This window comes from Anomaloglossus baeobatrachus, chromosome 6 (genome assembly GCF_048569485.1).
Source record: "Anomaloglossus baeobatrachus isolate aAnoBae1 chromosome 6, aAnoBae1.hap1, whole genome shotgun sequence".
NCBI lineage: Eukaryota > Metazoa > Chordata > Amphibia > Anura > Aromobatidae > Anomaloglossus > Anomaloglossus baeobatrachus.
The window spans coordinates 482,462,070-482,487,931 of record NC_134358.1 but is presented as its reverse complement, the minus strand read 5'-3'; the positions used below and the strand labels follow the sequence as shown (position 1 = coordinate 482,487,931).

At 42.7% G+C, this 25,862-nt stretch overlaps 1 protein-coding gene across 3 annotated transcripts in view; it reads right to left on the bottom strand.

The window, feature by feature from the left end:
• HDAC9 (histone deacetylase 9) overlaps nt 1-25,862 on the bottom strand; it is a 980,770-nt gene that overhangs the window by 253,763 nt on the left and 701,145 nt on the right. For 2 of the 3 annotated variants that reach the window (XM_075315376.1, XM_075315377.1), the window contains one exon: nt 5,174-5,236. The exons of the other annotated variant lie outside the window; for it this stretch is intronic. In XM_075315376.1, the coding sequence (XP_075171491.1) occupies nt 5,174-5,236 (63 nt within the window). The remainder of the gene's footprint in view (nt 1-5,173; nt 5,237-25,862) is intronic. 3 annotated transcript variants of the gene reach the window in all.

Sequence of the window (25,862 nt, the reverse complement as noted above, 5' to 3'; positions counted from 1 at the left end):
CATGACAGAACGGGTCCTTACAGTCCTAGGCAGATCAATATAACAATACATTTTGTAAATCTAAGGCATACGAACGTTGGATATGAAAAGGTAACAAGTAGAAAAAACACACTTCCTGGCAATTACGGCTGACTATGGCCATTAACAAATTGAATTTTAGCCTAAAGTGCCTATTGTACATCATCTACTAGCCCCAGTCGCACATTCCTTGTCATACTAATTGCTGTTTATATACTAAATGTTGTGGGACTGTCAACATGGCGGCCCCCTGGCTATATTTGGACAGCGCTAATGTATGACACTGTAATAGAAGAAACCAAGAACTTCTGTTTGATCCACTTTCCACCTATTAATCAATTAATCATCAATTTAGGAGTTAATATTTAGATAAACTATGATTGGTAAAGCACATTTATAAATCACAAAACATTACCTAATATATTTCTAATTAGGTAAAACAAGGAGAAATATACAGCCCGGGCTGTATACAATACTCGCTAATGGCGTAATAACTCACGAGCGATTTCCGTAGAGAATAGGATAAAGGGATACAGTAAACTGATGATGCTCCATTTACTGTGAATAGTGTGTTCCTATCAAGTGCCCGCTCTTTGCGACTATATAGGCAGGTTAATTACGTATAGATCTGCAGGGGCAGGGTCTATGGATAAGGTTAAGTGCTCTCAGATATTAGATGGAAGCGTGTTAGAAGAAATGGATTAACTAGAATTTTTACATCATTTTTTCCTAATAAAACCACCTAAGGATACATATTTATTTTCTAATCAGTTTTCATTTTCTGATTGTAGAATGTTTTGTATTAATATTATATTTTCTGTACATGACCATGATGGTGACCATCTTGCCTGAGCATCCGTTTACAGCATATGACGGTACACATATGAATCCCAGCCAGCAATAGACTAGAGACAATGTCGGATTGGCGTGGTAAGGGCCCACCAGTAACCCTGGCTGTGGGGGCCCACAGTTCAGCTACAAGCAAACAGTACATTACCCATTCCACAAATTTACCTCTGTTTATATATAATAATAAAGTGAGCAGTTTTGGTATTATTGATGAGATGCTGCTTCTGTCTGTACATAGTGAATACAATGTATTGGGCCAACCACTGCTCATGTTGTGGGGTAAGTGGCTGACTCCTGAACAGGTATTCCCCGGTTATCCTGTGGGCAAGTCCAAGCCTGCCTAGAGATTTTCATTGAAGTCTATTGAGGGTTTTCTTGACAGGCTCTATGAACTGTGCAGGGATCAGGGATCACTGTGCAGGGCAGAGGTAAGCTGTGCCAGTCACCTACTGTGCATATAAAACAGAAGATCACACCATTCCCAATAGGTGATGGTCACCGTAAAGCTGAGCATAATTTGTCAGCCAAAATAACTGATATAAACTGTATTTTCACTATGTGAACCAATGTTTGTGGAACATGACTTTGTTGCATTTGTGTCACGGCTGTCTCTCTGCATTATGAGAAAAGTGACAGATTTAGGCCAAGAGACTCATTTCCCTGCAAGACTCTTGATATTAAATGTATTACCTTTCTTTTGGCGATGTATGGGTTAGTATTCCTTGCCAGCAAGCATTCTCATTAACTTCTCAGGTGTTTCTGGTTTGGACCACTCCCAGTCCCTATATATACTCTGCTCCCATTAGAGGGTGCCATTTATTCTCATTCATTTGGATGCTTGGCCTGGAGGTGGAAGGCGCTGGTGGAGCCCTCTCTGCAAATTGCTATGTAGGCTGCAGTCCTAGTGCTAACTGCAGCTGTCTGTTGTGTTTCCTCCGTCTGTCTCTCCTTCCCCTGGTATTGTATTAGTGCAGTGGTGGGGATAAGGTCCCTCACCTGGCAGCTCACTAGCCAGGGCTATTACAGGGTCTGCCAGGGAATCAGGTATCCTGTTTGGCAACAGTTGTGGAATGTGTATAGAAACTGGTCAGGAGAGCAGGGCACAGCTTCAGGTGAGTGAAGGAGGTGTCCCATCTTCCCCCTCACTAGAACTAGGGTCTACCGTTGTTATAGCGTACCCTTTGTTGTGTTGTGTGTCATGTCATGTGCCATACTTCCCGTTGTCACTCGTGTGACAATTTGCTAATATATAAGCTCAATATTTCAATGATCTTGGAAAACCTAAAATTGTTATCATAACATTAGTTGATGGTTCTAAGCAAAAAAACAAAATTACTAAAGGGAGTAAGCTTAAAACCAAAAGATCAAGGCTACCTGCATACGTTACACATTAGTTGCAAATTTGCCATGCAAATTTTCCAGGAACAAATCTCATCTTCTTTTTACAGATATTTCCTGCATGTAAATTGACATGGAAAAGGTGTCCAGGTCACCATTGTATGATAGAGATGCAGATCGGAGCATGGACAGCGGCTTTGTCCAAAGCAACACAATCGGAGGAAAGAAAATGAGTAGTCCAGCTTCACAAATGAGTATCTTCATTTACTTAGATGTAAGTTAAGTTCTGGGGTGCCATGAGCACCTGAAACACGTAGATGTTACGAAGATTTTAACAAGTGATCCGTTTTGTACTTAGATCTAAATAAATGAAGATCGTTTGTTCGTGAAACTGGATTAACCCCTTTCTTTCCAAGTACGGTAAATTGTCTTGAAGTGCATTTCAAATCCAAATCCACAGCACGTTAGTATTTCTTTTGACAATTTCATGGAAGACTTCATTCATGCAATGCATAGAGGATTGTGTCCTTGAAAGAATCACAAGGAAAATGTTAATTGGGGTCTAGAGAGCCTGTTGGTCGGGTTCTTCATATCTGTCCACTTGTCACTTTGTTGTTGGTGCTCAGATCAGGGTTAGCCAGTAAGGTACAGAATTTACCTTCATGATGGAATCAGTATTTCAAAATGTTGTAGATTTTTTTTACACTTTTTTGTAACTCACATACCCCAAACTATACTGGACCCATATGAATATTGTGTCCATTATCCATCAGCAAAAATGGAACAACTACGATAAGCGATTCACAGGTATTTGTGAGTAGTTTCTGAGATCAGACATGACTAACGGAGTATTTTCATAGAAATCATAGAATATTAGAGTTGGAATGGACCTCCTGGATCATCTAGTCCAACCACCTGCTCAAAGCAGGATTCACTAAATCATCTCAGACAGATGTCCGTCCAACCTCTTTTTAAAGACTTCCATTGAAGGAGAACTCACCACCTCTCATGGCAGCCTGTTCCACTCGTTGATCACCCTCACTGTCAATAAGTTTTTTCTAATATCTAATCTGTGTCTCCTCCCCATCAGTTGCATCTCATTGCTTCTATTCTTTCCTTGTGAAAATGAGAATAAAACTGTGACAGCCTTTAAGATATTTCCTGCACTTCTCCCTCTAAATTACAGTGTGATAACATTTATCTCTACCCATATGATCATATTGTGAGTGAATCATCATCTGAAGACGCTCAATGGCATTCGAGAAATGAAGTTCTAAAAATATTAATATATAATACCATGAATATATATCACACAGGTGATCTCACGATACTCTTGTATAATAGTTAGCACCAGCAGCCATCAACACAAGCAACGTGACTGTGGGCTCTTCATATACTATAAAACATGAGGGAAGTGAATTAGGGAGGATAAAGGTAAAATAAGAATAAATGACCCATCATAGAGGGGCTGGAACCAGTATAATGAGCACTATGTATACTACGGTATATAGTGCATCCAATCGTCATAAACACAAGAGTATAAGAATATGTGATGGATGGATGGATGGATAAATAGATAGATAGATAGAAGGATAGATAGATGGATGGATGGATGGATGGATAAATAGATAGATAGAAGGATAGATAGATGGATGGATGGATGGATGGATGGATGAATAGATAGATAGATAGATAGATAGATAGATAGATAGAAGGATAGATAGAAGGATAGATCGTAGGATAAATCAATAATAGATTGATAGATAGAAGGATAGATACTGTAGATAATTCATGGATCGATACATAGATGGATCAAAAGATAGATGATATATAGATAGATCAAAAGATAGATCGATGACAGATAGATAGATAGATAGATAAAGAGATAGAGGGATAGATAGAGAGATAGATAGATAGATAGATAGATAGATAGATAGATAGATAGATAGATAGATAGAGGGGTAGATAGAGGGATAGATAGATAGATAGATAGAGGGATAGATAGATAGATAGATAGATCAAACGATAGATAGGATAGATAGATGATAGATAGATAGATAATAGATAGAAAGATAGATAGAAAATGGATAGATAGATATTGTATGGCGCAGAATTACCAATAGATCAGATCGCCCTCTGGCACAGTGGCCTTATGTACTACTTATCGCTATCCCACCTGCACCAAGTAGTACTCTAAGTCCCCACCATATGCAACTGATATTATTAGGGATTACAAGGACTCTAGCAACTATCACTATCTGTAGTAAGTATAAAGTTAATATCCCTTTCACACAGAGCAATGACAGTCTTATAATTATTACCACTCATTGCAAAACTGACGTTGATATTATCTAATTGCTGCCTATATATAGATTTACCAGAGGGGACTTGTTATTTAGTGTTAGGAGCTGCAATGTATGAACTCTTAGCCGTAATAAATGATGGTTTACCTGCAGCTCTATGCAAATCACAGACCACATATGATAAAAATCTCATAAATATAGGCACGTAATGAGCAAATCACCTGTAATTCATCTGTCAATAAAGTATAATATAGAATATGATAGTAATTAACATTATGGATATAGTGTATATCTATATAAAGTTTATTTTTATAGCACCAACATATTCCGCAGCACTTTACAATCAGGTACACACACATGATATACCGTATATATATGTGTGCATGTGTGTATATATATGCATACCGTATACATGCACGCAGGTGTCCAGAGGCCGATATAAACATATGAATGTATGTATGTATATATATATATATATATATATATATATATATATATATTACAAGCGCATTCAATCCGATACATTGTATAGAGCTCATTGTGTTACAATATAAATTGGTTTTATGTTTACAAATAAAATAGAGAATATAAACAAAGATGTGAATTCCCATAAATGGCGGTAATGATGAATGATAAGTTATGAGCTGATGCGGTTCTCGCCTTACCTGGGCTGATCATACTATGCATTCTGTGCGGTGCCAGCAGCTTGTCACGACCAGATACCCCATCTGAGGAAAAACATGATTCACTCTCATAAATTGTCTGCAGCATATTCCAGTCACTGTGCAGTTCAGACACATGAAAGCTTCATCACTCTTCTGCACGGAAGCGACCCCTCAGCAGTGTTAACTCCTCCACAGGGGGAGGAGAAGGCTCTCACACACTTTGACAATTATTCCATTTTTATACACATATTTACTGTGCTCACTCCCCTGATGGATGTGGCTGCCCAGTATCACAGCCGCTGCCTGTCCTGAGAGCAGGTGCAACAGGAGGCTGGAGCTTCAGGGTTGTTCTCTGTGTCAGGAATGAAAGGCAGCATGAAATAAGAGGATGAAAGCGTGAAAAGAAAGCTGAGGATGGATAAATATGTCCGCTATACTGTGAGAGGAACAATGACACAGCCAGCAGCACCCTGAGGAAGTGCGAGCCCTGTCCTGTATCTGTGCCTTTTCCTCCCTGCATGTGCTTCCTCTCTCTCACCCTCTCCGTCGTATTCTGCCTGGCTCTACAGTAAAGTTGGCTAAAGCTGGTGATAACTCATTTGCATGTGAATCAACAACAGCGTCGTGGCCTACAGGCTCCAAAAATAGAACAATGGCCAGCCCGAGCCAAAAATAGGTCAAGCAGGGCCGAGTGATCGGAGCCTACATTAATATATTTAAAAATATCACAGCAAACACAGCTGTCCGGTCCCTGTCTTCAGAGGAACACCGTCAGTCCTGTAAGGTTCAGGCTGATCAGTAACGTTACAAGCACACAGTCCTACAAGTCAGGGCAGATCAGCACCTACTAACATTGTATATACATATCACCATGGAAGATATACAGCTCAGGGTGTAGCCTAAAGCTGCTCGGTCATAAACTGTACCAAAGTCCCCAAACTATATGACTATTTGGCTGGGTTCACACAATCACATTTTCTCCATCCAAGTTAAACAGTCAGATCATGCTGTCACGCATGGACTTGGGCAAGGTCCGGTGTGAGGAAAGACACACAACAACAAGAGGTTTACCAACAACAGACAAGGGGTACACTGGGGACACTTAAACAACAGTGGGCCCTGGTGCTAGGGAAGGGGAAGACGGGACACCTCCTGTACTCACCTACTGCTGCACCCCTGCAGTCCTAGCCAGTCCCTATACAGTTTCTGCACCTGTCACCGAGCAGAATACCTGAAGCCCCGAGAGACCCTGTAATAGCCCTGGCTAGTGACCTGGCAGGTGAGGATCGCTAGTGCAACTGCTGCACTAAAACAACATGAAGGAAAGGTACAACAGACAGAGGAAACAAATGATAAAACCCAACAGACAGAGGAAAAACTAAATGATAAAGCCCAACTTCACGGCTGCAGTCAAACACTAGGACTGCAGCCTACAGTGCTTCACTGCAACAAGGGCTCAGCAGCTCCTTTCACCTTGGGGCCTAGCTACAGAATGGATCAGTATAACTAGCGCCCTCTACTGGGAAATGTGACAATATATAGGGGAAGGGTGTGGTCACCAATGTGAAGCACCTGAGGCCAGGAGTCAGAAGCTGCTGGAAAGTAAAACTGACATTAACCCTTTCAGCACCAAAGGAAAGGGAATTACATTAAGTCTCACATGGCAAAGAAAGGCTCTGGCCCATATCCTGTAACAAGTCTCTAGATGCAGAGATGGTTGTGATACATTCTAATCAGACTCTAAACAGAGAGAGATCTGGTTTTCTTTATGGTGGAGAATTACAAAAAAACAGTTTCTCCATCTTCTTTCATTCTGTCAGTCCATGAAAATGTCAACTGAGTGCGGTCTGATTTTTCGTCGAACCCATAGTGCCCCAAAAAGTGCCCAAAAAAAATCAGACATTGTGCATTGTCATATTGAATAACATTGGACCAAGTGTGATCGGATTTTTTGATAGATAGTACTCATATCGACAATATGGTCATCTTCACAAGCCTATTCCCTGAGCAATTGTAGGTCTAGAAATGGGTAACAATAGATGGTCAATAGTGATGTAATTATACATGTGTATGAGGGGAAATTAAGGTGTATCCTCAACATAAGAGGAAAGTAGTATAATACAACCCTTGGCAAAAATTATGGAATCAACTGGCTCTGAGGATGTTCATTCAGTTGTTTAGTTTTGTGCCATGTCTGTGATCTGCTTTTTTTTTTTAAACAAAAGTAAAGTAATTTCAAATGGCAACTTTCTGGCTTTAAGAAACACTAAAAAAAAGTCATGAAAACATAATGTGCTAGCCAGAAACGGTTACTTTTCAAGACCAAACAGGAGGAGAAAATATGGAATCACTCAATTATGAGGAAAAATTTATTGAATCACCCTTTAAATTTTCATTCCCAAAACTAACACCTGCATCAAATAAGATCTGCTTGTTAGTCTGCATCTAAAAAAGAGTGATCAAACCTTGGAGAGCTGTTGCACCAAGTGGACTGACATGAATCATGGCTCCAACACAAGAGATGTCAATTGAAACAAAGGAGAGGATTATCAAACTCTTTAAAGAGGGTAAATCATCACACAATGTTGCAAAAGATGTTGGTTATTCACAGTCAGCTGTGTCTAAAATCTGGACCAAATACAAACAACATGGGAAGTTTTGTAAAGGCAAACATACTGGTAGACCAAGGAAGACCTCAAAGTGTCAAGACAGAAATCTTAAAGCAATATGTCTCCAAAACAGGAAATGCACAAAAAATAAATTATGAACGAATGGGAGGAAACTGGAGTCAATGACTGTCACCGACCTGTAAGAAACCTCCTAAACAAAATGGAATTTACATACAGAAAAGCTAAACAAAAGCCATCATTAACACCTAAACAGAAAAAACAAGGTTACAATGGGCTAAGGAAAAGTAATCGTGGACTGTGGATGACTAGATGAAAATGATATTCAGTGATGAATCGTGAATCTGCATTGGACAAGGTGATGATGCTGGAACTTTTGTTTGGTGTCATTCCAATGAGATTTATAAAGATGCCTGCCTGAAGAGAACATGTAAATGTCCACAGTAATTGATAATATGGGGCTGCATGTCAGGTAAAGGCGCTGGGGAGATGGCTGTCATTACATCTTCAAGAAATGCCCAAGTTTACATTGAAATTTTGAACACTTTTCTTATCCCATCAATTGAAAGGATGTTTGGGGATGATGAAATCATTTATCAAGATGACAATGCATTCTGCCATAAAGCAACAACTGTGAAAACATTCCTTAAAAGAAGACAGATAAGGTCAATGACATGGCCTGCAAATAGTCCGGATCTCAATTCAATTGAAAATCTTTGGTGGAAGTTGAAGAAAATGGTCCATGACAAGGCTCCAACCTGCAAAGGTGATCTGGCAACAGCAATCAGAGAAAGTTGGAGCCAGATTGATGAAGAGTACTGTTTGTCACTCATTAAGTCCATGCCTCAGAGACAGCAAGCTGTTATTGAAGCCAGAGGTGGTGCAACAAAATACTAGTGATGTATTGGACTGTTCCTTAGTTTGTTTGTTTTTCATGATTCCATAATTGTTTCTTTATAATTGAGTGATTCCATCATTTTTCCCCCTGTTTGGTCTTGAAAAGTAACCATTACTGGATAGCACATTATGTTTTCATGATTTTTTTAGTGTTTGTTAAAGCCAGAAAGCTGCCATTTGAAATGACTTTAGTTTGGTGCCATGTCTGTGATCGGCTTTTTTTTAACCAAAAGTAAACAACTGAATGAACATCCTGAGAGCCAGGTGAGTCCAGAATTTTTGCCAGGGGTTGTACAAGTCCCCAAAATCTGAAGGACAAGAAAGAGGAAAACATTGTAGAAATTATTTTACAGCTTTGTCACACACCTAATCCTGTCCAATCGTTTTGTCTGCATCTATACAGACATAATGCTCCTAGTGAAGCCCCTTACTGCTCCCACAAAGATTAATCACCATTTTATTATCCCCCATACAGCATGACACTTGCAAAATACCACAATAAAAGGTTCCAAAAACACACAATAATACTCCCACTCCCCCTATATTGTATGATACCCCATACACATTATGATATCCTCACAGCGCCCCTCCCACAAAGCCTCCACAGTGCCTTCCTATGCAAAATAAAATGTACACTGACTACTCTACATTGTATCAAAGTGTCAGACCTTCAGAGTTGTCCTATGAAAAGATGTAAGAAAATATTTACAAAAATGGGAGGGGTGTACTCACTTTTGTGATATACTATAACAATAGCAAAACAGGGGCTAGCACACCTGTAGTATTAAAGTAATAAGCAATTGCATATATATATATATATATATATATATATATATATATATAATTTTGGCACAACTCGAGATTGCACTAAAATATTGTGACTTTGGTGTTTTGATGCCATTTTTTCCCAGCTCCAACCAAGTAGGTCGGAGTTGTGGCGGGATGGGGTATAATAACTGCCGCCTGTCAAATTCATGATCAGGGACTGAAGTACGATTTGTGGGAAGGCGATTCTTCATGACATCTCATTAAGTCCAGTCTTGATGAATTAGGCCCTATTGTAATTCCTAAGAGTGGGGATTATATTAATGCAAATTATATATATATATATATATATATATATATATATATATATATATATATATATATATATATATATATATGTGATTTTGGTACTTGCAGTTTGCACTGTTTTATATGAGAGATTCAGCATAACAGACACTAAATAGATAACACTCCTCACTAGCTGATAAATATGGAACTAGATTGGTGGGTGGAGTTTAAGTGCAGAAAAGTTACTGCAATGAGTTTTGGAAACCAGTGAAGTCTGAGCAGCCAGGGAGAGAAGAACAGAGAGCGGCCACAACAAACATGTAATAACAGTTCCAACAGGCCGTATGGCCAGCAGACTTGTCTGTGGATCCATCCAGGGCAAAATATGGATTTATACTTTGGTGGTGAGGAATACCTTGGTTCCCTAGAAAATTCAGTCTATTCCAAGTATTCCAGGAATGTAAGGCCTTGTGCGCACTAGGCGTTTTTAGCGGCGTTTTTTACCGCGTTTTTGTGCTGAAAACGCAGTGACATTGCTTCGCCAGCAATGTCTATGGGTTTTCAGAAGTGCTGATCGCACACAACGTTTTTTTGTAGCTGCGTTTTTGTGGTGACCACAAAAATGCAGCATGTCAATTATTTCTGCGTTTTTCACTGCGTTTTTCACCCATTGAGTTCAATGAGATGTTCAACAACACAATGAAAAACGCATATAGCTGCGTTTCTATGACTAAAAACGCAGCTATAAACGCAAGGGGTGGGCAGTATAGTGACGTGTACAGGAAGAGGATTCCTTCTGTTGGTAAACAAAGAAGCATGAATCCTCCCGGTACCATCACCGCTGCTTCCACAACCCGCCCGGTGCCATGTCAGCTCCGTGCGGCGCCATGTCTGGGCGGGAGGTGGAGGCAGCGGTGAAAACAAAAGTGAACAGTAGAAAAAAAAAATGTCATATATACTCACCTGTCTGCAGGGTCCCGGTGCCATGTCCGCTCCTGTCCCGGTCCCGCCGCTCTGGCTGTGTGCAGTCTCCCCAGGGCACGTACGAAGCTTGCAGGACCTGGCGGTGGATCACCTGATGCAGTCACCTGACGCATCAGCTGATCGTAATTCTCGCGGTGTCGCCGGCTTTTTTGCGCCCGGCCGGCTATCAGCTGATACTGCCGTCAGGAGACTTCATCAGCTGATTACCGGCAGCTCCTGCAGCGATCGGACAGGATCAGACTCTCATCCGATCGCTGCAGGAGCTGCCGGTAATCAACACAGACATGAGTATTTATTTATTTATTTATTTATTTTTGCACTGATGCATCAGCTGATTGTATAATCGGCTTTTATACAATCAGCTGATGTGTGATGTGCTTCAGCCCCTAGAACCTGACACATCATCTGATCGCTTTGCCTTCCAGCATACCGATCAGATGATATTGGATCCGGATTGGACGGCGTGGGACCCTGACCCAGGATTACTGCGGAGGAGGGGGGTTCTTTATTTCAATAAAGATGGAGTCACTAATTGTGTTGTATTTTATTTCTAATAAAAATATTATTCTGTGTGTTGTGTTTTTTTTTATCATTACTAGAAATTCATGGTGGCCATGTCTAATATTGGCGTGACACCATGAATTTCGGGCTTAGGGCCAGCTGATAATATACAGCTAGCCCTAACTCCATTATTACCCAGCGAGCCACCCGGCATCAGGGCAGCTGGAAGAGTTGGATACAGCGCCAGAAGATGGTGCTTCTATGAAAGCGCCATTTTCTGGGGTGGCTGCGAAACTGCAATTCACAGCGGGGGTGCACAGAAAGCATGGGCACCCTGCACTGTGGATTCCAATCCCCAGCTGCCTAGCTGTACCCGGCTGGACTCAAAAATTGGGCGAAGCCCACGTCATTTTTTTTTAAAATTATTTCATGAAATTCATGAAATATAAAAAAAAAAAAGGGCTTCCCTATATTTTTGGTTCCCAGCCGGGTACAAATAGGCAGCTGGGGTTGGGGGCAGCCTGTACCTGCCTGCTGTACCCGGCTAGCATACAAAAATATGGCAAAGCCCACGTCATTTTTTGGGGGGGCAAAAAACTCCTGCATTCAGTCCTGGATGGAGGATGCTGAGCCTTGTAGTTCTGCAGCTGCTGTCTGCTCTCCTGCATACACTAGTTCTGCAGCTGTCTGCTCTCCTGCATACAATGAACATTTTGAAGAAAGAAATGACATCAGACCTTTTTTTTTTTCATCAACAATCTTTAATGGCATTGTGCACTGATTAAAAACGCAGTGAGGAAAAACGCAGCAAAAAACGCACCAAATCGCGGTAAAAACGCATGCGTTTTTATTGCGTTTTTTAGCCGCGGGTGCGTTTTTTGAGACAAAAACGCACATAAAGACGCAGTGTGAAAAAAACGCCAAGTGCGCACATACCCTAAGAGGATTACTGAGCCAGACGTAAAGCTGGGTTCACACATAGCGACAGCGACAACGACGTCACTGTTACGTCATCATTTTCTGTGACGCAACAGCGACCTTGTAAGTCGCTGTTATGATCGCTGCGTAGCTGTCAAACACAGCAGATGCAGCAGCGATCATAACGACACGCGTCGCTGTGCTACATGTGCAGAGAGCAGGGAGCCGTGCACACTGCTTAGCGCTGGCTCCCTGCACTCCTAGCTACAGTACACATCGGGTTAATTACCCGATGTGTACTGCAGCTACATGTGCAGAGAGCAGGGAGCTGACACTGGCAGCGAGAGCAGACGCTGGTAATGAAGGTAAATATCGGGTAACCAGGGAAAGATCTTCCCTTGGTTACCCAATGTTTACCCTGGTTACAGCTTACCGCAGCTTCCAGGTGTCGGCTCCTGCTACCTGCTCGCTTCATTTCGTCACTCTCTCGCTGTCACACACAGTGATGTGTGCGTTACAGCGGGAGAGCGACGACCAAAAAATGAAGCTGGACATTCAGCAACGACCGGCGACCTCACAGCAGGGGCCAGGTCGTTGCTGGATGTCACACACAGCGACAGCGACGTCGTTGTCATCGTCGCTGTGTGTGACACCACCCTTAGTCACCCACAATGGAGATGGGAATGTTAGCTCTACACATAATGAAGATGAGTGGTAACTTGGAGGCCTGTTAAGGAACACTACCCTAGCATGGTGGAAGACCATACATAGTGCCAGTATGGACTTCAGCTTAGACACGTGAGGGACTTCCTGCCATGCACTCGGCCAATTCTCATTATCTGCTGCTAAAAGCTTGTGTCTTGAAACCTGCCGTACATGTTATGTCATTTATTGTAACAATCTGCCGCTGTTAAGTAATAGTATAAACTTGGTTTAATAGCACTCCTTAATAGCACTGCCTGCTGACTCTCTCCTGTTCCCCTGAACCACTTAGCTACAGGAAAACAGTAATGCCTGTGGTAACCCCCGTCACCCACAGCGATAGCTTTTCACTAACACCGGAGCGCCAGGTGCTGGACACGACCATCATCAGCCATGACACATGCTAGAGGGTCCAACCCATGCCTGGCATCTTGGCTACAGTGCGCTCAATGTCTCACGTTATGTGTAGGCACACTGCAAGAAATAAATGCAAAAATACGATTCTACATGTAAAAATAATACAGTGCTACTTTTTTTTATCAGAAAAGTCATCCCACCAGGCCAAGGTTTACCACCCAGTCAGGAAGGCCCCTAAATCCAGTGAATCGCCTCTCTATGTGCTAACCAGGCATCAAATAAATAGGGGTAGAGGTAGGATCAATGCCTGATTGTGTTAAAAACCTGTCTGAGAAAAGTGGAGGAGATAAAGGTGTCCAGTCTTGGTTACCTAACCATGAATAAGACTCGATATAGTCGAAATACCTAGGTTTGACATTTCTGTATGCAGATGCATTGCGGTTTCGCCAGAATGTTTTAACCCCTTCACTCTTGGGCAATTTTACGTTTTTAATTTTTGTATTTTGTTCCCCTTTTTCCGAGAGCCATAACTTTTTTATTTTTCCGTCAATCTTGCCATATGAGAGTTTTTTGTGCAGGACGAGTTGTACTTTTAAATAAAACCATGTGCAAAAAAATTTCCAAGTGCGGAAAAATTGCAAAAAAAGTGCAATTGCATGATGGTTTGGGAGGTAATTTATTCACCGTCTTCACTTTATGGTGAAACTGATGTGTCAGTGTGATGCCTCAGGTCAGTACGAGTTTGTAGCTACCAAACATATATAGGTTTACTTTTATCTAAGGGGTTAAAAAAATTCAGAAGTTTGTCCAAAAAAGTGGCATACTTTTTGTGCCATTTTCCGCAACTTGTAGCATTTTCATTTTTCAGGATATGGGCTTCAGTGATGGCTTATTTTTTTGTGTCTCAAGCTGACATTTTTAATGAGACCATTTTTGTGTAGATGATACATTTTGATTGCCTGTTATTGAATTTTGCGCAAAATTTGTGATGAGCAAAAAACGTACTTTTGGTGTTTGGAATTTTTTGCTACTACGCCGTTTACCGATCAGATTAATTTATTTTATATTGTGATAGATCAGGCATTTCTGAACGCAGTGATACCAAATATGTGTATATTTTTTTAACTCTTTACATTTCAATTAGGAGACTAGAGGGTGACTTGAACTTTTATTTATTTATTTATTAAAACATTTTAAAACTTTTTTCACTTTTTTAATTTTACAAGTCCTCCTGGGGGACTATAAGGATCAGCAGTCTAATCACTCATTAATTTCTGTTGATCAGAGTTGCACAGCTCTGATCAACAAAAATGCTGCGTTCCTGTTAGAGCCGCTGCTCTGCCGGCTGTAACAGGAACTACGTCATGATAGCGACAGGAGTCATCACATAACCTGTCGTTACCATGACAACCATTGGCTCCCCGTGATCGCGTCACAGGGCTTCCAGAGGCGGCGGGGAAAGGAGATTTCCTTGCCGCAGCTATTTTAATTTTGCTGTCCCATTTGGATAGCGTGATCTAAAGAGTTAACAGACACAGGACCATCGTGGATCCACCTGCGCCTGATAGCTGCACATGTCTCCTATTTAAATTAGCAGACATGTGTAGGGATCGCCGCCGTGTCACCCCTTCATGATTTAGGATGTACGTCCTCAGTCGTGAATTAATGTTTGTACCCTTTGTGGAACATGGAATAAAAGTTACATTTTATTACCTCCTGATTACCGCTGGATCCTCTGCTAGCCTCTTTGCTTATCTAAAGTCCAGATGAACCCACCAAAACGAACTTCCATGGGTCTTCTCATCTCCATTGTGGTACACTATATAGCATTCAAGATGCCCAGAACAGCAGCAGGATCTCTCTGTTCACACTATGCAGATTTAGCTTGTGTTTTTCTTACTAAATTAGAACACAGTTCACACATGTGGATTATAGTGCAGTCTTTAATGCCTCAAAACTGCTAATGTGAATCTAGTCTAAAGGAAAGCTAAGGCAGTTAATGCTGTAAAATATAAAAATCAGCATTATTTCCTCATAGAAGCCCCTGCCGCTGTCTCTGTCATCATTGATAGCATGTAACCAGTGAAGCCAATTACTGCCAGCCCTGTAACCAAAGATATATCAGTTACAGCAGAGAGGTGGCACTAGAGAAGGCGGCACTAGAGAAGGCGGCAATAGAAGAGGCGGCACTAGAGGGGGCGGCACTAGAGGGGGCGGCACTAGAGGAGGCGGCACTAGAGGAGGCGGCACTAGAGGAGGCGGCACTAGAAGAGGCGGCACTAGAAGAGGCGGCACTAGAGAAGGTGGCACTAGAAGAGGCGGCACTAGAGAAGGCGGCACCAGAGGAGGCGGCACCAGAGAAGGCGGCACTAGAGAAGGCGGCACTAGAAGAGGCGGCACTAGAAGAGGCGGCACTAGAGGAGGCGGCTCTAGAGAAGGTGGCACTGGAGGGGTAGGTGGATCTATAGGACAGTACTTCACATATTGTTATTTTACTACATGTCCTACCTTTGTGACATTTCCACTACTAAAAATAAATTCTAGTAATTTTGTTAAAGCATTAAGCGGTATGCTATAAGTATAGGTATCTAAAGAAGAGCGTCCTAATTATTGTGCAGTCTGCTCACCTACAGTTTACAAAGATTTATGGGCAAGGGTTAAAACAAATAGGAAATTATTTTCCTAGGATAAGGTTGTATGACAGTTGCTGGAAAACCCCATAGTAATTCCCATTATAAACTCTACAAAAATGGAGCCCCCAAACAACACCAGTCTGTCAGCAAGTCACATTACAAATTATGGGCTGTGAGCATAAAACCATGGATGCAATGCTCTTCTCCCCCACACAAATTGCATGCTAAGTATGTGACAAAAAACCTATGGTTAGAACATGTCATCATCTTGTCTCCTCACTCACAGGCAGTCACCTCTAATAAGATACCGGTGAGAATCAAGCCAATGTGGGACGAAGGCGCAGTGCAGACCATCACTGGTGATCGGGTCTCAGATAAAATCCTGTAGAGTTTCTGCTAATGTTATCTTCTTCACTCCCTCTAGGAAATTATACGACATGGAAATACTTGGTTATTTCACAGATCTTGGAAAAAATAAAGATAAATACATTAAATATTAATAACCAAGTTTATTCTTTTAAAAATAATGCAGAGTTTAAAGGAGACGTCCATCTATAGTCATGGCCAAAAGTATTAGCATCCTAGAATTTGTTCCAGAAAATGAAGATCAGAGAAGATCTCATTTATATGTTCAGCTGAAACCAGAAGTTTACATCCACTCTCTATAAAGACACATCTGCAGGTTTTTCTCTCTGACATGAAATCAGAAAAAACCTTTCCCGTTTTTGGCCAATTAAGAACCAAAATGTTTTATATTTGACAAATGCCAGAATAATGAGAGAGAGAGAGAATGTTTTAAGGCATATTACTACTTTCTGCAAAGTCAAAAGTTTACATACATTTTAAAGTAAAAAGTTTACATACATTTCAAAGTAAAAAGTTTACATACATTTCATTAGTATTTGGTACCATTGCCCTTAAACTGTATGACTTGTGTGAAATGTTTTGGATGTCCTTCCACAAGCTTCTCACAATAGTTGGTAGGAATTTGGGCCCATTCCTCCTGACAGAACTGGTGTAGCTGAGCCATATTTGTAGGTCAACTTGCTGGCACCTGGCTTTTCAGCTTTGCAAATAAATTTTCAATAGGATTGAGATCAGGGTTTTGTGATGGACACTCCAAAACATTGACTTTATTATCCTTAAGCCTCTTTGTAACCAGTTTGGCAGTATGCTTCGGGTCATTGTCCATTTAGAAGACCCATCTCCGCCCAAGCTTTAAGTTCCTGGCTGATGTCTTGAGATGTTGCTTCAGTATTGTCACATAATCTTCTTTCCTCATGATGCCATCTATTTTCTGAAGTGCACCAGTCCTTGCTGAGCGGTATAATGGCTGGACATTTTGTTTGTACTTGCGTATAATTGTTTGTACAGATGAATGTGGCACCTTCAGGTATCTGGAAATTGTACCCAAGGATGAACCAGACTTGTGCAAGTCCACAATTCCCTTCCTGAGAGCTTGTCTGATTTCTTTTGACTTTCCCATTATGCTACACAAAGAAGCAGTGTGTTTCAGGTGTGCATTAAAATACATTCACAGGTGTGTCTCTAATTAACTCATATGTTGCCAGTAAACCTATCAGAAGCATCCAAAGACATGACATCATCATATGGGCTGTCCCATATTGTTTAAAGGCATAGTACTCCTAGTGTATGTAAAGTTTTGAGTTTTCAGAAAGTAATAAAAATGTCTTAAAACAGTCTCTCTCCCTCATTATTCTGGCATTTGGCAAATATAAATAATTTTGGTTCCTAATTGACCTAAAACGGAAAATGTTTATTCTGATTTTATGTCTGAGAGTGAAAAAAACATGCAGATGTGTCTTTTTAGATAGTGTATGTAAACTTCTGTTTCTACTGTACAAATATGTGTGGTCAATACAAAGGATTGGCAAATGACTTATTCCTTCCAAAGACCATACAAAGGACCAGGCGCCACTCACTGTGAGGGAAGAAAGGAGATTCTAGCAGCTAAATAGGAAAGGTTTCTCTACAATTAGAGCAGTCAGACTGTGGAATGCCCTACCACAAGAGGTAGTAATGGCAGACACTATAACAACTTTTAAAAGAGGGCAGGATGATTTCTTCAGTACACACAACATTGTCGGCCATGAATGATTTATTTAGTGACAAATAATGTATAATTGGTGGAGGAAGGTTGAACTAGATGAACCTAGGTCTTTATTTTCAACCTATGTAACTATGTACAGTAAGTATTTCTCCAAGAAAATGATTGCAATTACCATACTTTTCAGACTATAAGTTGCATCGGACCATAAGACACACCTAGGCTTTAGCACCTAGGTCGCACCCATCTAGTCAGATTCTGGCTGGGAGTGTGCATATTGCCCACTCGTGGCCACGTGACTGCCGTTCCCGACTCTGTCATCGGAAGATCCTAACAGCACACAGTGCGCACAATGTGAGGCTTCACAAGTCTGCAGTCACATAGATTGACCCATAGAGTGACTGTAGATTTGTGGATTTAGACTGGATAATCACTTTAAGCTCACAATATCTGGCCAGTCTATTCTGTCAAAAACTTAAAGAGGTTTTCTGAGATATAGGATTCATAACGTGACTAGGATAAGCCATCAATGTATAAGCAGGATCATACAAGGTACACCAGCTCTAACCCTGGGATTAGAATATTGAAGTAGAAACAGCAATATCTGTGCATTTACAGGAGCCATACTGGATGCAAACTTTTTATGTGGAATGAGACATGCCATCATTGTTACTAAAGATGAGAGAACCTAAGGTTTGGTGTTCGTACCGAACAGACTTTACAAAAAGAAACACAGTTTGAGTTCGGAGACTGGGTGGTTTATGTATGCAAACCACTCATGCAAGCTTTGCTGGGCTCAGGCACACTCAGTCCACTGCAATCAACTTGCAGTGTTTCATTGGCTCACACTGCGGGTAATAACAGTATGATTGGATGTAGTGTGTCCCCTCCAAAAATTTTTTTTAAAAAACCCTGCTCACCCTCCCCTGGAAGTGATTTGTTTATTGCTGGCTGCATGAGGGCGGATACCCCAACCGCCCAATCAATGACTTCCATTGGGGTTCAAGTAAATTCCGGGTCCCAAACCGAACTTTATCTAAACTCTGACTAAAACCCGCTGAACGGAATTCCACGGGTACACTCATATCTAATAGTTATACGTTGCGAACCTACTTTAGGTTCTGTGCAGAACCCTATGCAGCTGAGATGCTCCTATCCAGAGAGTGAAAAAAGGAGGAAAGCCAGCACTGCTGGTCCGGTGACTGACCCTGACCATGCCACGCATGCCTGGTTTTGGTTTGCATATTCCTTCTGTTTCCATCAAAATTAATTTTGTTGGCTGTTCACACTCAGCCATCTTACCCTTTTCCACAGGCATTGCTAATTAAGCACCATTTACTTGGGCCTGCTCCGCCTTCATTCATAGCTGCTGGTCAGGCACTGTGAGGGCCAGTTCTGACATTGTCCTGGTGTGTGTGGCATCCGCTACACATTCTGGGACCTGGGCTGCCTTTATTCGCAGTTGCCTCTCTTTGCAACATGAGAGCGGTTCTGAAATGTTACAGGTATATGGCTGCTTCAATATGGTTCTGCTTTCAATGTATTTAGGAGCCCGCATGGCACAATGAAAATTTATAATATAAAGTAGGACCCTCTTTTTGAGATTTGCTGTGACATGGCAGGGGTGATTCAAAAAATTGATCAATTGTTTGGTAAAACTCTCATTTTGCCATTATAGTACAGTTGGAATGATTATGTGAATTTACACTTTTTATTTGTTGCATACCATTTTCAAGCAGTGCTGGCTTTCCTCTTTTATTGTTATCCAGAGAGTGTGCAGACCATGGCGGCTGATGCCGATGCGAGACTCGCCAAGTCACTCGCAAGTGTGACTCCGGCCTAAGTCCAAATCAAGAGTGCAACAATCAGAAGAAAAGTATAATAGACATATGGGCACCACTTCTGTATTTTTAACTGACTCCTGATTTTGGCTTACAAATACTGAGGTAAAAAACTCACCAAATACTCAAGGTTTGACCTAAGGCGGGCTTTGCACGTTGCGACATCGCAAGCCGATGCTGCAATGTCGCACGCGATAGTCCCCGCCCCCGTCACAGGTACGATATCTTGTGATAGCTGGCGTAGCGAAAATTATCGCTATGTCAGCTTTACATGCACTCACCTGCCCTGCGACCGTCGCTTTGGCCGGTGACCCGCCTCCTTCCTAAGGGGGCGGGTCGAGCGGCATCATAGCGACGTCACATGGCAGGCGGCCAATAGCGGCGGAGGGGCGGAGATGAGCAGGATGTAAACATACCGCCCACCTCCTTCCTTCCGTAGAGCCGCCGGCGGCAGGTAAGGTGAAGTTCCTCGCTCCTGCGGCGTAACACACAGCTATGTGTGCTGCCGCAGGAACGAGGAACAGCATCGCACCTGTCGCGGCAGCATAATTATGGAAAAGTCAGAGCCTGCACAGATTATACGATAACGACGCTTTTGTGCTCGGTAATTGTATCATCTAGAATTTACAAACAACGATGTCGAGAGTGACGCTGGATGTGTGTCACTTTTGATTTGACCCCACCGACATCGCACGTGCGATGTTGCAACGTGCAAAGCCGCCTTAAAGGCCACTTTACACACAGAGATACATCTTTGGCAGATCTGTGGTTGCAGTGAAATTGTGGACAATCAGTGCCAGGTTTGTGGCTGTGTACAAATGGAACACTATGTCCATGATTTCACTGCAACCACAGATCTGCCAAAGATGTATCTCTGTGTGTAAAGTGGCCTTAAGACTTAAGGTGGTTTTACACGCTACGACATCGCTAAAGTGATCTTGTTGGGGTCACGGAATTTGTGACGCACATCCGGCCGCTTTAGCGATGTTGTTGCGTGTGACACCTATAAGCGATTTTGAATCGTCGCAAAAACATTCAAAATCACTCATCGGTGACATGCCCCCCTATTCCCAATTATCATTGCTGCTGCAGTAACGATATTGTTTGTCGTTCCTGCGGCAGCACACATTGCTATGTGTGACGCCGCTGGAACGACAAACATCTCCTTACCTGCGTCCACCGGAAAAGGAGGAAGGAGGTGGGCGGCATGTTCCGGCCGCTCATCTCCTCCCCTCCTTTTCTAATGGGTGGCGGTTCAGTGACGCTGCTGTGACGTCGCTGACGCTGAACGAACCGCACCCTTAGAAAGGAGGCAGTTCGCTGGTCACAGCGACGTTGCAGAGCAGGTATGTGCATGTGACGCTGCCGTAGCAATAATGTTCGCTACGGCAGCGATCACCAGATATCGGCCGTGCGATGGGGGCGGGTGCTATCGCGCTCAACATCGCTAGCAATTGCTAGCGATGTCGTAGCGTGTAAAGTGGCCCTTATCTAGTGACTCTGAAGGTTGAAAACTACTCTGCTGTACAAACTGTGTTGCACTGGGAACCACTGAATTGCTATGGGCCAGGTACTGATCTCCACTGTACAAGGTATGATGATCATCCATAAGATGTCATAGCAGCAGGATATTATGGGGACTTATGGGGAAACCCACACAAAAATGCAAAATGACATTGGCCTCCTCTCTGATGTTTGAGCATTGTGGAAATGGTGCTGGGCAAGATTTTTTTTACGATTTTGAATTCTAACATGTTCAAATACACGTGAAACCTCAGATTTCAGTAAATTTGATTCAAACTCGATCCTCTGCAGATCAATCTGTTCATCTGTCATCCCAAGATATTGATCCCCTCTAATGACCACAGAATAGGGTTTCAGTTTTCAGTGCTCAGCACAGCCATATCAAGATTGCTAATATTTGAAAAAAGCCCCATGATATACCATATGTCTTCTACAGCTGACCAGTAGTGGATTCTCTCTAATGGTACATTCTTACTAGAATATATTCTCTCATCCTAGGTAATTCACATTATTATGCAAATGACACTCTGATCTGACTCTGCTCTGAGTTTAAGTGTCATTTTCCTGTGATCCGATTCTCTTGTATGCGAGAATAAGAGCACAGGAGGATAAGAGAAGACTGAGCAGTTAATTTATCCATCTTCTCCATTGTATGTGTTGGCGTATATCAGACTTCACATGGATGACATCCGAGTGCAGTCCGATATTTTGCACGCACCCATAGACTTAAATGGGTGCGTGTAATCGGATATCTGCTGCCAATCACACCATGCCACTATTATTTTCTTATGCCACATTGGGATCAGAAAAAAAACGCTGGTCAGCACTGCTCCATAGTATAACACTGAGCGAGTGCGATCTGAAGAAACATCAGAGAGCACCCGTCCGAGTTATACACCAGTGAGAGTGTGCCCTAAACGTGATGTTTGGATCAGGAAACCCTTTTAAATCCATCAGTTTTTATTTGATAAATTAAAATGGGATTATGTAAAGTCATTTATGTATAATCCATGTTATGATGATAATGAATATGATATATCACTAAAGCCTGCTTTACACGTGTCGATATGTCGTGCGATCGCACACGCCCCCATCGTTTGTGCAACACGGGCAATTTGTGGCCCGTGTTGCAGAAAGTCGTAAACCCCCGTCACAGTACCCGATGTGTACTGCAGCTACATGTGCAGAGAGCAGGGAGCCGTGCACACTGCTTAGCGCTGGCTCCCTGCACTCCTAGCTACAGTACACATCGGGTTAATTACCCGATGTGTACTGCAGCTACATGTGCAGAGAGCAGGAGCCGACACTGGCAGCGAGAGTGGCGGACGCTGGTAATGAAGGTAAATATCGGGTAACCAGGGAAAGGTCTTCCCTTGGTTACCCGATGTTTACCATGGTTACAGCTTACTGCAGCTGCCAGATGCCGGCTCCTGCTCCCTGCTCGCTTCATTTCATCGCTCTCTCGCTGTCACACACAGCGATGTGTGCGTCACAGCGGGAGAGCGACGACCAAAAAACGAAGCTGGAAATTCAGCAACGACCGGCGACCTCACAGCAGGGGCCAGGTCGTTGCTGGATGGCACACACAGTGACAGTGACGGGACGTCGCTGCAACGTCACAGAAAATGGTGATGTAGCAGCGACGTCGTTGTCGTCGTCGCTGTGTGTGACACCACCCTTACTCACAAGGAGACCAAGAGTTTATTTCAAACAACACTTTTCTCAATGTTTCAATATCTGCAACAACTTCACACTTCAGATAGCGGGCACATATCTTCCACCACATTACAGTTTTACAAGGAATATTCAGATGCAATCCTAGTTCCCGCTGGGTTGCTTCAGATTAATAAGGGGACTGGCTACTAGAGTCCTATCCTCCAGTTGCTATTGTCTGGGGCAAATTCGTTAAAGGATCAGTCTCTCTTTTAAACACTGTTTACACTCCATGTCTAAGGGGTACTTTGCACACTGTGACATCACTAGCCGATGCTAGCGATGCCGAGCGTGATAGTACCCGCCCCCGTCGCACATGCGATATCTTGTGATAACTGCCGTAGCGAACATTATCGTTACGGCAGCTTCACACGCACTTACCTGCCCTGAGACGTCGCTCTAGCCGGCGACCCGCCTCCTTCCTAAGGGGGCGGGTCGTGCGGCGTCACAGCGACGTCACACGGCAGGCTGCCAATAGAAGCGGATGGGCGGAGATTAGCGGGACGTAAACATCCTGCCCACCTTCTTCCTTCCGCATTGCCGGCGGGAAGCAGGTAAGCTGCACTTCATCGTTCCCGGGGTGTCACACGGTACGATGTGTGCTACCTTGGGAAGGATGAACAACCGGAGGACAGAAGGACGTTCGATTTTTAGAAAATGAACGACGTGTCAACGAGCAACGATAAGGTGAGTATTTTTGCTCGTTCACAGTGGCTCGTAGCTGTCACACGCTACGATATGTCAAACAATGCCGATTGTGACTCACTTACGACGTGACCCCGACGGCATATTGTTAGATCTATCGTAGCATGTAACGTGCCCTTTACAGTATGTTCAAACATGGTGTTTTAGGTCTCATTTTCCCCAGCAAATTTGGTGTGTAAAATACAGTACCAGCACAAATATTGAGATTTCTGAAATATCAGGCACACGCTGCGTTTTGTTTTCAACATGTAACTTGAGCCCTGCTGCATTTTTTCCAGGAGACGGCATGCCAGTGTATTCAGTATTTTTTCAGCGCTTCAAGTGAATGGGTAAAAAATGCAAGCAAAAAAGGTGCAAAATAAAAATGCAACAAAAATGTATTCTGCTAATGTCCCACATGTAGAGTACGTTCAGACAACAATATAAAAACCAGTCCAATTTTCACAAATAAAAGGTGGACAATTTTTTTCTCACTTGTAGTCCATACGCATTCTGTTTTTTTTTGTTTTTTTTACAGTAGCAGTTATTCATCATTTACGAGACCATTTACATTTTCCTATGCTGAAGATTTGTGATGTATACATCAAATGCGGTTGCCAATCTGTGACATCCGATTTTTTTTCTGACACGCATAGACTTAAATGGATGAGTCTCATCCGATTTCAGAGTCAAATCTCCCCATACTACGATTTTTTTCATAGATTGTCAGTAAACAAGTCAACAGCATTGCCCCACTGTATAACATGGGTCACTAAAAAATTGGATAGCGCACATCTAATTTATACAGTCCCATGTTATCTGTCATATCCATCAACTTGCAGATAGAGTGTTAATTTGCAGAATAATTGCATTATAGAGATGTGCTGTACTGAAATTGCTAAGCCAAGTAGGAAATATTATCGTTTTTCTCCTTGGAGCTGCCAGCTTTCAGTCATGCAAGTGTGCTCTAAGCAATTATAGTCACCACTCACAGCACTGAGAGGGCCCTGTAAGCACGCACCGGCACTGATTGACATCCGGCTGCATACAGATGCCGTGTAGAACATACTGTCACTCAGTGCCAATGTTTGCTTACAGCACCCCCTCAGTGCTGTGAGTGGTGACTCTAGCTACATCGGGCACGCCTGCATGACTGAAAGCCAGCGGCTCCCAGAAGAAATTTTTTTCATTTTCTCTGCTCCTTCAGTACTGCTGTTGGGCACATTCATAATGCTGTTAAAGAGGTTGTCCACTACTTTTACAATGATGACCTATCCTTAGGATCGGTCATCAATGTTTGATCGTCGGTGGTTTGACAGCTGGCATCCATGCCGATCAGCTGTTCTTCGTGCCAATGGGCGCAGCAGGCAGAAGCAAATGCTCAGTTTTGGACCTACCCCAGCTTCTGATAGTAGCTGCCGCCAGGTACGGCAAATCTGCCTCCTATTGTTGAATGAGTGGTAAAGGTGAATGGGAGGAAGATGTGCAGTACCCGGCCACGACTGCTATCAGTTGACAGGACAAGTCTGAAACTGAGCATTTACGGCTGCCTCCAGCACCAAGAACAGCTGATCAGCGGGGGTTACGGGTGTCAGATCCCAGACAACCAGACATTGATGACTCTCGTTACACATGGCGACGTTCCAGCGATCCCGACAACGATACGACCTGGTCAAGATCGCTGGTACGTCACTACATGGTCGCTAGTGAACTGGCAAACAAGCAGATCTAAATAACGACGCAGCAACGATACGGTGATCTGTATAACGACCTCTGTGGTCGTTGGGACCCTGTCACACAGCAGCTATTCTGACGAAAACATGCCCGCATCGCTGAGTTCTGAGTCGCCAACGAGGTCGCTCGTCGTTGTTATGGCGTCAAACACAGCGATGCATGCTGCCCAGCGGGACACCAATGATCAAAAATTGAACCAGGACGTTCAGGTACAATTGGTGATATCGCAGTGGGGGGTGCAATCGCTGCTATGTGTCACACGTTGCGAGATTGCTAGCGAGGTCACTGTTGCATCACAAAACCTGTGACGTTTCATTGATCTCGCTAATGACATTGCTATGTGTAACGGAGGCTTAAGTCTAGGCCAACAATGTAAAAGTAGTGTATAACCTCTTTAACTTGCAGAATAATCTTATATCTGCAGGTACAGTAAATAGCGTTATCTGATATGAC